This window comes from Corythoichthys intestinalis, chromosome 4 (assembly GCF_030265065.1).
Source record: "Corythoichthys intestinalis isolate RoL2023-P3 chromosome 4, ASM3026506v1, whole genome shotgun sequence".
Classification (NCBI taxonomy): domain Eukaryota; kingdom Metazoa; phylum Chordata; class Actinopteri; order Syngnathiformes; family Syngnathidae; genus Corythoichthys; species Corythoichthys intestinalis.
Genome location: NC_080398.1, coordinates 19,241,041 through 19,253,615, shown reverse-complemented (window position 1 = coordinate 19,253,615; position 12,575 = coordinate 19,241,041). Strand labels below are relative to the sequence as shown.

At 39.1% G+C, this 12,575-nt stretch overlaps 1 protein-coding gene across 3 annotated transcripts; it reads right to left on the bottom strand.

The window, feature by feature from the left end:
• Window positions 1-2,075: 2,075 nt before the first annotated feature.
• On the bottom strand, window positions 2,076-12,377 carry fdps (farnesyl diphosphate synthase (farnesyl pyrophosphate synthetase, dimethylallyltranstransferase, geranyltranstransferase)). 3 transcript variants are annotated; one of them, XM_057834626.1, is made up of 10 exons: window positions 12,216-12,377; window positions 11,627-11,779; window positions 11,407-11,547; window positions 6,573-6,653; window positions 6,361-6,483; window positions 6,058-6,146; window positions 5,899-5,971; window positions 3,595-3,672; window positions 3,399-3,533; window positions 2,076-3,142 (listed from the first exon to the last, which is right to left on the bottom strand). In XM_057834626.1, exons 1-10 carry the CDS (start codon window positions 12,216-12,218, stop codon window positions 2,942-2,944), a joined length of 1,077 nt encoding a protein of 358 aa, XP_057690609.1. In that variant the 5' UTR covers window positions 12,219-12,377; the 3' UTR covers window positions 2,076-2,941. The 3 variants fall into 3 exon arrangements, with proteins under 3 accessions (XP_057690609.1, XP_057690608.1, XP_057690606.1); XM_057834625.1 differs by lacking the exon at window positions 12,216-12,377 and adding an exon at window positions 11,855-12,143; XM_057834623.1 differs by lacking the exon at window positions 12,216-12,377 and having other exon boundaries at window positions 11,627-12,143.
• Window positions 12,378-12,575: the final 198 nt, after the last annotated feature.

Sequence of the window (12,575 nt, the reverse complement as noted above, 5' to 3'; positions counted from 1 at the left end):
CGTGACTCCCGCAAGGGCGTAGCGGTCCGTGGAGATTCAGCACCGGCACCACCATCACAGCCAGACGCTGACCACACCCCTTCACTTGTCTTGCGATAACAGCTCATCCATCTCGTTCCTAGTGGAGATAATTACTTTATGACTCTTCTACCGGTTTTCGTCCAACTTAATTGTTACGAGTGGCATTGGTTTAATAATTAATTAAAAGGAGCAGGTTCATTTTAGGGCAGAACGCCCGCATTACAGGGAAAAGTGTTCCTTATTTGGAATCTTTGCTATCCCCATGCTTGTGTAGGTTTTTCTCAGGTTACTATACAACTCCTCGCAAAAAGTATGGAATCACCAGTCTCGGACAAGCGCTCACTCAGACATTTTATCATATAGAACAAACTCAGATAAAAACATAGGCGGAGTTTGACTTTTGGGGCAGAGGGGGCACAACATGTTGATGACCCCGAAACGCAGTGTCAGCAATAAAATTAACTTACAAGAATATTTATAATAATAAGTTGAAAATGAGTGTTATTTTGTTTCCTATTGTTCTTGAGGGGAATTCTAAATCAGGCTGCTGACAGGACAGCTATACTTTTCGTCAAGATCATCATCCATTGAGTATGTTACGCCCGCCGGTGTCGTGCTAATGTAGTTACCTCAGTCAAAAATTGTATCCCCTGGGCGGAGCCATATGGAGGTAGATTTGTGTCATCATTATTCGATCCAAAAAAGGTTGCTTCAATCAAAATATACTGTATATAATATATATATATAAATATGTGTACTCTGTATATCATGACTTACACATGTGCCGATTACCAGTTTTGAGGTATACCATAGTATGAAAACATCAAGGTTTCAAAACCGCAATAATTTTCCGTCATACCGTCAATAAGGTATTAGATATTTGTTATGTCACAAAAATACATTGAGAAATCCCTCGCTTGCAGGTGCAAGGCTAAACCCTCCCCACCGGTTGTTGCTCAGTGTCAGTGAGTCAGCTGTGCTACACGATGGTTGGAGGAGGTGAAACTTCTGAACCTTCTCCCCCATCGAAGAAAACGAAATCGCTGGTATGGGAATACTTCGGCTACAGAAAGGACGGCCACAGCTTAGAGATGGGCCAGTCGACATGTAAAACATTTGCCGCCGAGGAGGCAATACCTCTAATATAATTTCACACTTATACAAAATTAAAGGTTATGTAATGAACGTTTCCCACCAGTGGAACCAGTTAACTGCAGTGGGTTTGGTGTGTCTAGTGCTGGTAAAACATGTTTTTTTTCTCTCTGGTAACTGTCTGTGTTGAGAGTGTGTGTATAATGTAAACATGATATGAGTCATACACACGTGCTTTTTATAGAAAATAATTATTTTTGTTCTGATGGTAATAATTTTGAGCTGTAGCTGTGGGTTTAGGCCCACCTAAAGGACTGCATTTTCATCTTAATTTCATTCAGAAAATATATATTTCTTAAAATTATTTTGACCTTACATTATAGTTTTGTTCCAATTTGCTAATGTTTTGAAAAATAAAAATCCTGTTCAATTGAAAAGTTTTTTTTCCCCCCAAACCCAGATATCTCAAAGTAATACATTTTAGAGCTGTAATTGTAATACCGTGAAACCATGATATTTTGGCTAATTGTTATCATGCCGTCACAATCTCATACCGGCACATGCCTATGACATGACACACGCATATATATATATATATATATATATTTCAGAGTATTTAACTCATAGCCTGCTATTGACAGACACCCAATTCATTTAAAGGGGGAGGACTGGCTGTAAATACTCATCTTCCAGCTCTATTGACAATGCCAGACGTCTAAACCACTTTGAACGGGAGAACTGAATGTGATCATCCAGCACTGTCAATTGCAGCCAATGAGTTAAATGAGTGCTCCATACAGGGCTGAACAGCTTATTGGTTTAAGGGTCTCGAGGTTCTGGGATCTACCCTGAAAGACTTATGGAGAAAGGCTGACTATGAACTTGTTGCAGTAAGTCACAGCACACAGAATTTCAAGACTGGCAACAAATCATACCGCACATTCACCGTAACGCAGTATGTATTGAATCCACGCTGCCTGCACTGTTGTCAGGCAAATCCACCATTCACTCTTATTTATTAAGGTCTATGAAAAACCAATCATTATAGCAGTAAATATAAAAATACAGAATTAAGAAAGCAGGTCTGCTTGGACATGTCACTCTCATACATACATGCTGTCAAGTAGAGCAAAATGAATACCTCTATACATTATAACTGAAACCAGGGGGAAGAAAAACACCTTGATCATGTTCATCCCTCCGGAAAGAATCTTGTTCAATAAAGTGAAAACACAGAATTAAATTTTTCAATGTGTAATATTGGTGAGGAAAAAATGAAAGCCAATATTCACCATAATTGGGTGAAATAGCTGTTGTCATACATTTTTAAATGCTACTACTATATTAACCAATCAAATACAAGTATCTCATATCGTCCCAACTACTCGCGCATTGGGTATCCACTGTCGCAGCTAATGGAGGAACAAGCTTAATTAGACTAAGACAGTAAATCGAGCTTTGAGTCTCAGGCGGAGAAAGACAGCAAATCACTGACCAGGTACAGAAACTATAACGAGTGTGTGCCTATTTTATTTTTAGTAAATTTTTGCCTGTTTCAAGTGTATGAGCATAGTGTCACACATTGGTTACAGTCATTAGCGGAGTCATTTTTTTAGATTAAACATGTTCCCCGTTATTAGAAGTCTTAGACATGTGCGATATGCATACTTAAATACCCAAAGCAACCGTATTTCACGTGAAGGTCGTTGTGTATTGCTTTAAGTTATAATAGTTCTGCAGTGAAATGACTAGAAATACTGCAATAAGATGCCAAAAATGGAATCGAATATTTAAAGCACTGAAGTCCTTTAATGTCCAAATTTCCTCTTCACTTGTTCCTCTTGTAAATCTTTTTGGCAAAGTTGAGGAACACAGCGTGAGGGAGGTTCTGAGCGTGACGTGTGATGAGCTTCTGCAACCGCTGATAACTCTCCTCTTCATACTTGTGATATAGGTTTGGCATCTGTAAGGTGTTGTATAGCGCTTTGACCTTTTCCACGCTGCCCTCGTTGTGGCGCCCGTAACAAGCCTGAGGGGGAAGAATGGTCGCAATTTTTAGTGAAGTGAGGTGACAAGATGAGGTCACTATATGAAGCACTGGTTCAGTGATGAGTCACTATTTGCTAGAGAATGACTAAATGTATTAATTTTCTAAAAATCCTTACAAACACGGTAACCATTTGATCAACCATAAAATGGCAGAAAACATATTTCCAAGATGCATGATTACACCAAAAGAAACAATCCTACAAAGCATCAACTCGTTTTGTGGTCTGTTGCCCCACCTCTAACACTGCTTTCTGTTCAGGAGTCAGGACCTCCATCGCCGTGACGACAAGCCAACTGCACTTATTATCTTGGATATCCGTACCAACCTTTCCTGTCACAGCGGGGTCTCCGTAACAGTCGAGGTAGTCGTCCTGTAACAGAAGCGCATTGTTTGTGTCTCTGTTAAATGAGATCAATAGCAAGGAAACTCACCTGTATTTGGAAGAATTCTCCCATCTCAAGCAAGATGAGTTTGGCGTTTTGGTGCTCTTTTTCATCCTTGATTCCAGCCTATCAAGATGGGATTAAAGGTAGTGTTAACAGAGGTTAGGATGTTTATTAAACAGCAGCAGATATCCAGACTGCTCCTAAATGGGGGCATTTAACCCCTAAAATTTGACACAACGCAGGTATTTTTTTAAATCTACTTGAACCTGTGCAAGTAGGACTTTTGCAGTTTTTTTTTAATCAGTATATTTCCTGAATTTTTTGTGGTTGACAGACGTCTACTCAACAGTAAAGCCTAATTGTGCGCAATGCGCAAATACCGTATTGGCCCGAGTATAAGACTGTTTTTTGCATTGAAATAAGACTGAAAAAGTGGGAGTCGTCTAATATTCGGAATCTAGACATTATACCCATTCGCGACGCTAGATGGCGCCAGATATCATTGACGCGAATGCTGAACTTGAGGAGTAATGTTCTGTTATGACAGATCTCAGCTACTCTCAAGTTTAACCAGTTTGCATTATTTTATTGCAATGTTTTTCCTTATTCAGATTTGTTTCAAGACTACAGTTACAGTTAGACCTCACTTTAATGGTTAATGCAGTTACTGCAATTTTGTTGTTTTATCACAATAGATTGGTTTATTTACATTTAAAAAACCAGAAGCCATTCATTTACGAATGTGATTGCACTTTAGTTTACATAAATGTTCAGATATTAAGATTTGAATGAGGCAAAATAACATGCTTTTTCTCTCAAATATATTGTTATAATCATTTGTTTCAGATGTACTGTAATTATTTTCTGTATAAAAATTAATTTGGTGTTCAAAAAGTCTTTTTTCAAACTTGAGTCTTGAAAAAGAGGATGTCGTCTGACGTCTTATATCCGGGCCAATACAGTAAGTTGCTAAAGCATTGCATTTATCAGTAATACAGTAAAAATGAGTAGAGGTGAAAATATTGTCAGGGTTCCTCCAACACATGGAAAGTTAAAGACTTATAATGTTGTTTGAGACTAGGCATGTGCTGGTTACTGGTTTCAAGGTTTACCATGGTATGAAAACATCACGGTTTCAAAACCACTCAAATTTTCAGCCATACCGTTGTACATTATTTTTTCACGTCCCAAAAATGCAGCGAGAAACCGTGGCTTGGAGCGGCAGCGCTCATCCATCCCCCTCAAGTTGTTGCTCTGTCCTGTGTTTGTCTGTGACACTACACCTGATCCCCCCCCCCCCCCCCTCAAAAAAGACAGTCGCTACTCGCTAGTATGGTATTTGTATTAGGTATTAGTATTTCGGATACCGAAAAAAAAACCAGACGGCTTTGAGGGGGAAGGACATCCGACATGCAGGCAACACTTAAAACATGATTTCACATTTACGTGACCTCATTCGTCACTTTACACAAAATTTAAGGTAAGTAAATGCTGTCATGAACGTTTCCCACCAGCTATGAGAGTTCACTCCAGCGTGTTCGTGCGTCTAGCAATGGTAAAACAAACACTATAACGTAAGCTTGTTAACGAGGGTATTAATGTGGCTATTTATGATGCCAAGACGGCTAACTTGTTTCCTCCTCTTGTTTTTATTTGAGCTAATTTTTTTTTTTTTGGATGCATTCCTTGTTTAGTTTAAGGGTATTTTTAGCCCATTTTTGTGAGAATGTGTCTGAACCATTTGTTAAGAGCATTGTAAGTATGCAAAAGTCCGCTAGTTTAAATGCTATGCAACGCTATGTAAGTTAGCCAATTGTTCTTTTGTTGTACATAGATCCTCATTTATTTATTTTTTATACCGTTTTAGGCTCAGCTCAGGTAATTTAACTTTTCGTGTTCCTTATCCGATTACTCGATTATTCAAACTAATGGTTCATCGATTAATCGACTACTAAAATAATCGATAGCTGCAGCCCTAATGCATTCTATAACGTCTTTCACTTCAAATACTGTAAGTATGTTAAAATTAACTGATTGAATTGAACTGTCATTTTCACCCCCCCCCCCCCAAAAAATTGATCACTTTTTGAAAAAAATACAAATAAAAATCACATCTATAGGAGTTTAATGGCATACAAACTTTAACATTCAAATGCGGTGATAAAAAAGGCCTTTTTGTTTTTCCTGTTGTACTGAACCCGCACCGAACCGTGACCCCAATACCAAGGTATGTACTGAACCGTGACTTGTGTGTACCCTCATACCCCTATTATATATAGATACCACTGTGCTTCTAGTAAAAAAAGTTAGTCTGGAGCCCTGAGCGGGCCAAACAAGTGTCTTGCTTACCATATACATCGCTGCTGCCACCGGCAGGTAGAAGGAGTAGAAAGCAGTCTTATATTTCACAATAGCTTTGTACCTGAAATAGGAAAAAAATAAAAACTCCTGTCCTATTGATACAGTGGTTGCTTTAAAAGTGTCATTGACTTGATATGCTCTACTTGCCTCTCCATGGTGAATCTGTTGAGGTCAATGTGGCCAGGGGGTGCTGTCATGAGGTCGAGAGCTTGGCCTAGTTCTGTCTGGAAGGAGGTCTGCAAGAGACATGCAAACTGTAGTGTCAGTTGTGTGCGACCTTTCCCCATCCGTTGATAAAGAAATCCTACATAAGCACAGGGAGACCATGCAAATTCGGAGCAAACATTTTAATCAATGGCTTCCCAATTCTAAAGCAGAAACGCCAACCAAAACACCAACATGTTTCCCTGGCATCTTTTTCAATATATTAAATATAAAATCCATAAATACCTCATTGAATAGCTCTAGTAGGTGTACATAGTAAGGCTGATTCCTGCAGTGTCTGCGGAGCAGCCTGTAAATGGAGCTCTCCAAGAGGAAGGCATCATTGATGGCATCTAAGCCAATGCCCTCCTTAAAAATAAGCAGGGGATAAAATTCATGTGAAAAAACAAGGAAAACTTCCATTAAAAACACATTTTCTTTTTCAAACTAAGCCTCACCTTTTTGTACCAGCAGGGCTGGCCTCTGCGGGTTACTGATGCATCCATGATGTCATCGACGACAAGGAAGAAGGCCTGAAGCTACAAACAACATCGAAGAGCAAAAAGGTGTTAAGATGGTGTGACACTGATCAGGTTTGTGTTTGCACCACTACACCAATATCTTTACAAGTGTAGATAGCAAATATTGATCAAATTAATGTGGTTACCAGGATGTGTAGAGTATTTTGGTGCCATATTGGGGCCCCTTTATTGGTATCGGTGCCACTACACGATTTCCACAAGTCAGTTTCACTCAAAAGATGAAATTAACAGAAATTCACCAATGTATAAAATCAAGGGCATTAGTTTGGTCTCAACATTGGTAGGGACGATATAACAGCATACCCAGCATGTACACTTTTTGCTGGGGACATTAATAAGACCAAACAGATTATTGAACAGGGGTCAGGGCTACATTTCTCACGAATATGAACCCAATTGATAGGCTAAATGATCAATACAAAATAAATCTGCACTGACTTATATAGTGCTGCCACGATTAATCGATTAACTCGAGTATTCGATTATAAAAAAATATTCGAATTAAATGTTGTTGCTTTGAGTATTCGTTTAAAGTGGCATTGTATTGGTTTATTTCGAAAGTGTTTGCATTTAGTTTTATTGATTAGGGCTGCCTCTTTTCTCATGGCTGAATCCAACTGCTCCCTGTTAAGACCAACGTTAGCTAAGTTTTTGTTTAAGCTAATGTTTTTTAATGCATTCATTATTTACTTTATAGTTATATTTAGCCTTTTTTGTGGGAATATGTGTCTGAACCATTTGTTAAGAGCATTTAAAAAAAAAAAAAAAAAAAAAAAAAAAAAAAAAACGTTTGCATTTTATAGCATTTAAGCTAGCTGACTTTTTCTTTGCAAGTTAGCCAATTGTTCTTTAGTTGTACATAGATAAAATTTATACCGTTTGAGGCTCAGCTCAGGTATTTTAATTTTTCATGTTCCTTATTCGATTACTTGATTATTCGAACTAACTAGTCCATCGATTAATCGACTACTAAAATATGCGATAGCTGCACCCCTAGACTTATACTAACGTTCATGCATTTTGGTTCAGGTGATACAACGTTCGATTCAAACCGTTGTTTTCAAAAGCTATTAAAGAAACATTTTGAAATGCAAGTCCCTTTATTAAAAAAAAACGGGGAGCTATCCAAATGGAATGGGTCCACTTTTGGGGGAGATTGGAATTTGGAGCATCCCTAGACTTAAACTACAGCATTATAATACAGTATAAAAGTGATTTGGGGAAAAAAAATATGAAAAAAAAATGTTTAAAAAAAAAAAGATATCCAAGGACCGATCTACATACTAATGTCAGTGTCCCCCTGAAGTGGACCCATTCTTGGACAGCTCCCAGTTTTTGTTTTTTTGTTTTTTTTTTAAATAAAGGGACTTGCACTCTGAAGCCACCGCATTGCATTACCGTAATGCACATAATGCAAACAATGATCCAAATGAGGGATGGCTAGCTTGACTTTGTTGTTCCTTGTGGAGGCTGGCCTGAACGCAGTAGTTTTGCAAGTTAGCAAGTTCACACAGATTAATGTTATGCTAACTCTGATACAGGTTGGACTTTCAGTAGAGAAATTAGTGGTGTTTCCCCCACATCCACAACACTGACGTCTTTTTACATTACTTACAGTGGTTGCTGCTGGTTGAATTAAACTTCTAATATCCCTCCTCTTTGAGTGTCCCCCCACATCCCCAAAACATGCATGGTAGGCTGATCGAACATTCTAAATTGTCCCTAGGTATGAGTGTGTGCACGAATGGTTGTTTGTCTCCTTGTGCCCTGTCATTGGCTGGCAACTGATTAAGGGTGTACCCTACCTCTTGCTCATAGTCAGCTGGGATTTACTCCAGCACCCCCTTGACCCTTGTGAGGATAAGTGGCTAGGAAAATGAATTTATAAATATAATAATAATAATTATTATTATTATAACATAACTGAACTCATTATATAATGCAAATAAGGTTGTTTAAAAGTTGGTGGGGACAATTTGAGCATCCTAATTAAATTTGGTAGTGTTATGTCCCCACCGTCCCTATGCAAACATACACCCTTGTATAAAATTAAGACTATGTTTATATATGGCGGAAAACACTCAGGTGACTTGAAGTTCTGCTCTGATTTGCCCCCAATTTGGCCAAATTTCAAAATTGTCCTATATGCACGTGTGATACATTATTGGAAAGCTTAAAATCTCAATTTTCTGGGGGAAGAAAAATTTTGAACAGGAGGGTATTTAAAAAAAAAAAAAAAATTTAAACAGCAAAACCCTAACTGGGGGCGAGAGCACACGAGAGCAGAATTACAGACGCCATGACGTTAACGAGACATTATTGCGTCCCTACCTTGTTTCGAGCCAAAAACTCCATGTCGCATGTATCACTGAGTGTCAAGACACAGCTGTGAATGGCCTCAGCTGGATTTTTGGGGGATTTTATGTGTGAAACATGGTAATATAGCAAGGGTCGCGATGCAGAAATTGCAGACAACAAGGAGTGGTTGAGATTTTCTTTTCCATATATTTTTTCCTTTTAAACTTTTTTTTTCAATTTTTCTTTGTTTGGATCAACTATTTATCATCTAACATATCGGAGAAAATTCGACAGCAACCAAAAAAATACAATTAAGCGATAGTTATGAGGTAGATATCCGTGACTTTTTTACAGACACCATTTTTTTCCATTGTGACGTAATTTGCTAAAAAGTTTAAAATCTGCGAGTGAATAATTTTTTTTTTTTAAACAATTTAGATATTAGACATCAATTAATGATTCTAAGCTAAAAATGACAGACATTTTGATTAATAAATATAATGAATTACCTTCGTTTTATGGCTGAGTTGAAACAAAAGCAGTTGCACGACGTCTGTAAATGGGGGTTTCCAAGGTAAAACTGACAAATTAAAAATAGTTCGGGGGCTTAATGTGCCATGAATCTGCTATAGCAGCATATAGACATATTGCTCTATCAAACGCAACAGCTGGTTTGGCTTAAAATACAGCAGTTTCTTTTGAAGAGGAGTGCAAGAGCAGAAACTGCTTTTTAAGTCTTGTCTGTGTTTTCCGCCATATACTGGGTCCGCGAACATGTGAACCTACTGGTCCCAAACGCTAATATGTAGAGCTGTCCTGACTAGTCGACGTTGTCGACGTCATCGATGACGTAAATGCGTCGACGGGTTGAAAAAAATATTACATGCGGATAAAGTTTAGAATGGCGGGCGCTCGCGATGCAAGCGGTTGTTACTGGCACCCCCAAGGGGGCCGCTGTTATTTCAATGTGACCGGCATTGTCAGATTGAGCAAAGAGGAAGAAAGTGGGCGAGCAAGAGAGAGGGCGCGAGATCGATGAGTTGGGAAAGTGCGCGGGTACCGCGGAGTTCAGTGGCTGCACACCCCCACCCCCACGTTTTTGTTCTGGTCAATAAAAGTAGCCAAAAAGAGCCATCCAACGCCTCTCAGTGTTCTAATGCACGCCGCCGCCTTCCTGAGGAAGAAATCGGACGAACTGACGACAACGAGCCAAGTGAATCACCGGTTCACTCTTCACTACGGAGAGGAGTTGAAAACACCGCCAATTACCAAAAAGGGCAGAATTGGTGACAGGTGAAAGTGGCATAAAGCCAAAAAAGCGGACCAGAATAGCCAGAGCCTGGAATTATTTCAAGGAAAATATGGAGGGTGCCACTGTGTGTACTCTTTGCTAAGCTGAGCTCGCATACCACTGTAGCACGTCGGCTATGAACGAACACTTGAAGTGCCGTCACTCAAGTATAATTTTCGAAGACAACAAGAAACAACAAGCTAGCGGATTGTAAGTCTATACAACTTTCTAACGATTTTTTTTTTAAAAATGGAAGTTACCTTTATCTGCGTCGTATCAACGTGCATTTTTATTTAATAAAATAACTAATCTAGATATTACATATATATATATATATATATATACAATATATTTTTTAAATTATTATTAAATTTATTAGGATCATGGGAGCTCCCACATTGTGTATATACATATAGTAGTATATTATATTTAAATAAATAAATACTATATATTTATTTTTTGTTACTGTGAGTATGTGTGCCTCTCATTCAAAATAATTGTAATATTTCAGTGTGCCCGCTACTTTATCTATTTTCAGGTTAAAACAAACAAAAGTTGAACAGTTTTTCCCCTCCCCCAAAAATGCAGAATGCACACCAGAAAAAGCATCTGAACTCACACAAAGTATGCTGAAAATGGTTGTCCGGGACATTGCAATTCATTTTAACATTTAGAACAATATAGACAATGACATACCACAAAAAGAGTAAGAATTGTTTTGACTCCTGTTAAAGAGGTGAAGTCTTAGTGTTTCCGTTTACATTTTTTTCGCACTAGTTAATGCCGGCAGCATTTGACCTCATTGTTTGTGATTTATTATTGATATTTATGTTATATATTTATATGTTAATAAAGAATTTAGGTTTCCAAAAAATTTTTTGTGAATTAATAAGCTCCAACAAAAATTTCATTATTAAAGTAGTAAAAAAAAAAAAAAAAAAAAAAAAAAAAAAGAAATTAATAGATTAGTCGACTAATCGTAAAAATAGTCGGCTGACTAATCGGGAGGAAATTAGTAGGTAGATGGTAATGTAGTGTAAAGCGCTTTGAGCGCCTTGATAGGTGGAAAAGCGCTATACAAGTATAACACCATTTACCATTTAGTCGTTTGGGACAGCCCTACTAATATGACTACAATACAGTATTTGTGAGCAAACATACCAATTCAATACACCATCCAACCACTAGAGCCCGCTGCACGTCGTCCTGGGTGAGCAAAGTCGGCGGGACGAGTTCCCGCAAGGAACCAATCACTGACAGGCCGCGGTTCCTTTTACCTCCGGGGGCATTGTAGATCAAAACCTGGTCCCATAACACAACAAACGAGAGCTCTAGACGAATCAAGTGGTTGGTGACAATGTAGTTGTCAAGTTGAAGTCACCTCTTTAAGCCGGTTCAGGGCGTCGAGGAGAACTGGGTCGGTGAGATCCTGCTCCGTCAGCTCCTGCACCAACTCCTCGAACTGGGCATCGAACAGCCCCGGGTCCGAGAGCAGCGCCTTCTTGCTTTGCGATCCGTTGCAGATGCTGTCTCCCTGGATGGACGACAGCAAACACGCTGGGTGTTGTTGTGCCTTCAGCAAAGTTGCGGCTGGGCGGGTGATTCGAACCATTTTCGGGACATTCAAAGGCAATCGGAAAAGGTGTTTCATCCCTAAAGAAAAAGCACCGAGTGCCCCTCCTTTCTTACCAACAAGAAATAAAACTAAGCCTTCGACATTCGTACTTTAACGCGTGCAAGTCGTTCACGTTAAATTACAAAGTTAAGTTTGTTAGCTTCGTATAGCTAAGAGAACAAAAAGAGCGAGTGTAAAGCCAAATTTGCTATTATTAGCTCCCGCAGCTTCCCATGTCACACGTAGCGTTGGCTGACGCTAGCTGGCATCGTTTTCCTATAACTGTCAGTCAGCATCGCGAGATGTAGACATTATTTCCCGTCTGCTTTATCAGTCTCACGCGCCATGTACTTACCATTCTTAATTTAGCGTCGTCCGCCAAAGTGTATCGCAAATCCCGGCAAAGTTTACGTCCTGTTAGATTTTGTAGTTGTAATCAAACCGAGGATCGTGAACGTCTCTTGTAACCAGGATATGCAGATTGTAGTTCCCTATGAAAATTGTGCCTGTTTTATTTGGAAGCTGCAGAACTAAACTTCCCATCACCCCGTGCGCCGGGTGTGTATGGGCGGGGATTAGAAAGGCTCGATTTGACACTGTGCTTTCTCATTGGTTGCTTGCATCGAACCAGGATGGGCTTTTCCGTTCGCTGCCCAATAGAATTAAAATAGGGCGGGGTTTCAGGTGGAGCGGGCAGAACGTAAACCAATGGGTT

Coding starts and splice junctions, on each gene's coding strand:
- fdps (XM_057834623.1), bottom strand. CDS start 11,896: ATGAAACACCTTTTCCGATTGCCTTTGAATGTCCCGAAAATGGTTCGA. Junction 6,654..11,406: donor TTGGATGGTGTATTGAATTG/GTATGTTTGCTC, acceptor TGTTGTTTGTAG/CTTCAGGCCTTCTTCCTTGT. Junction 6,484..6,572: donor AGCCCTGCTGGTACAAAAAG/GTGAGGCTTAGT, acceptor CTTATTTTTAAG/GAGGGCATTGGCTTAGATGC.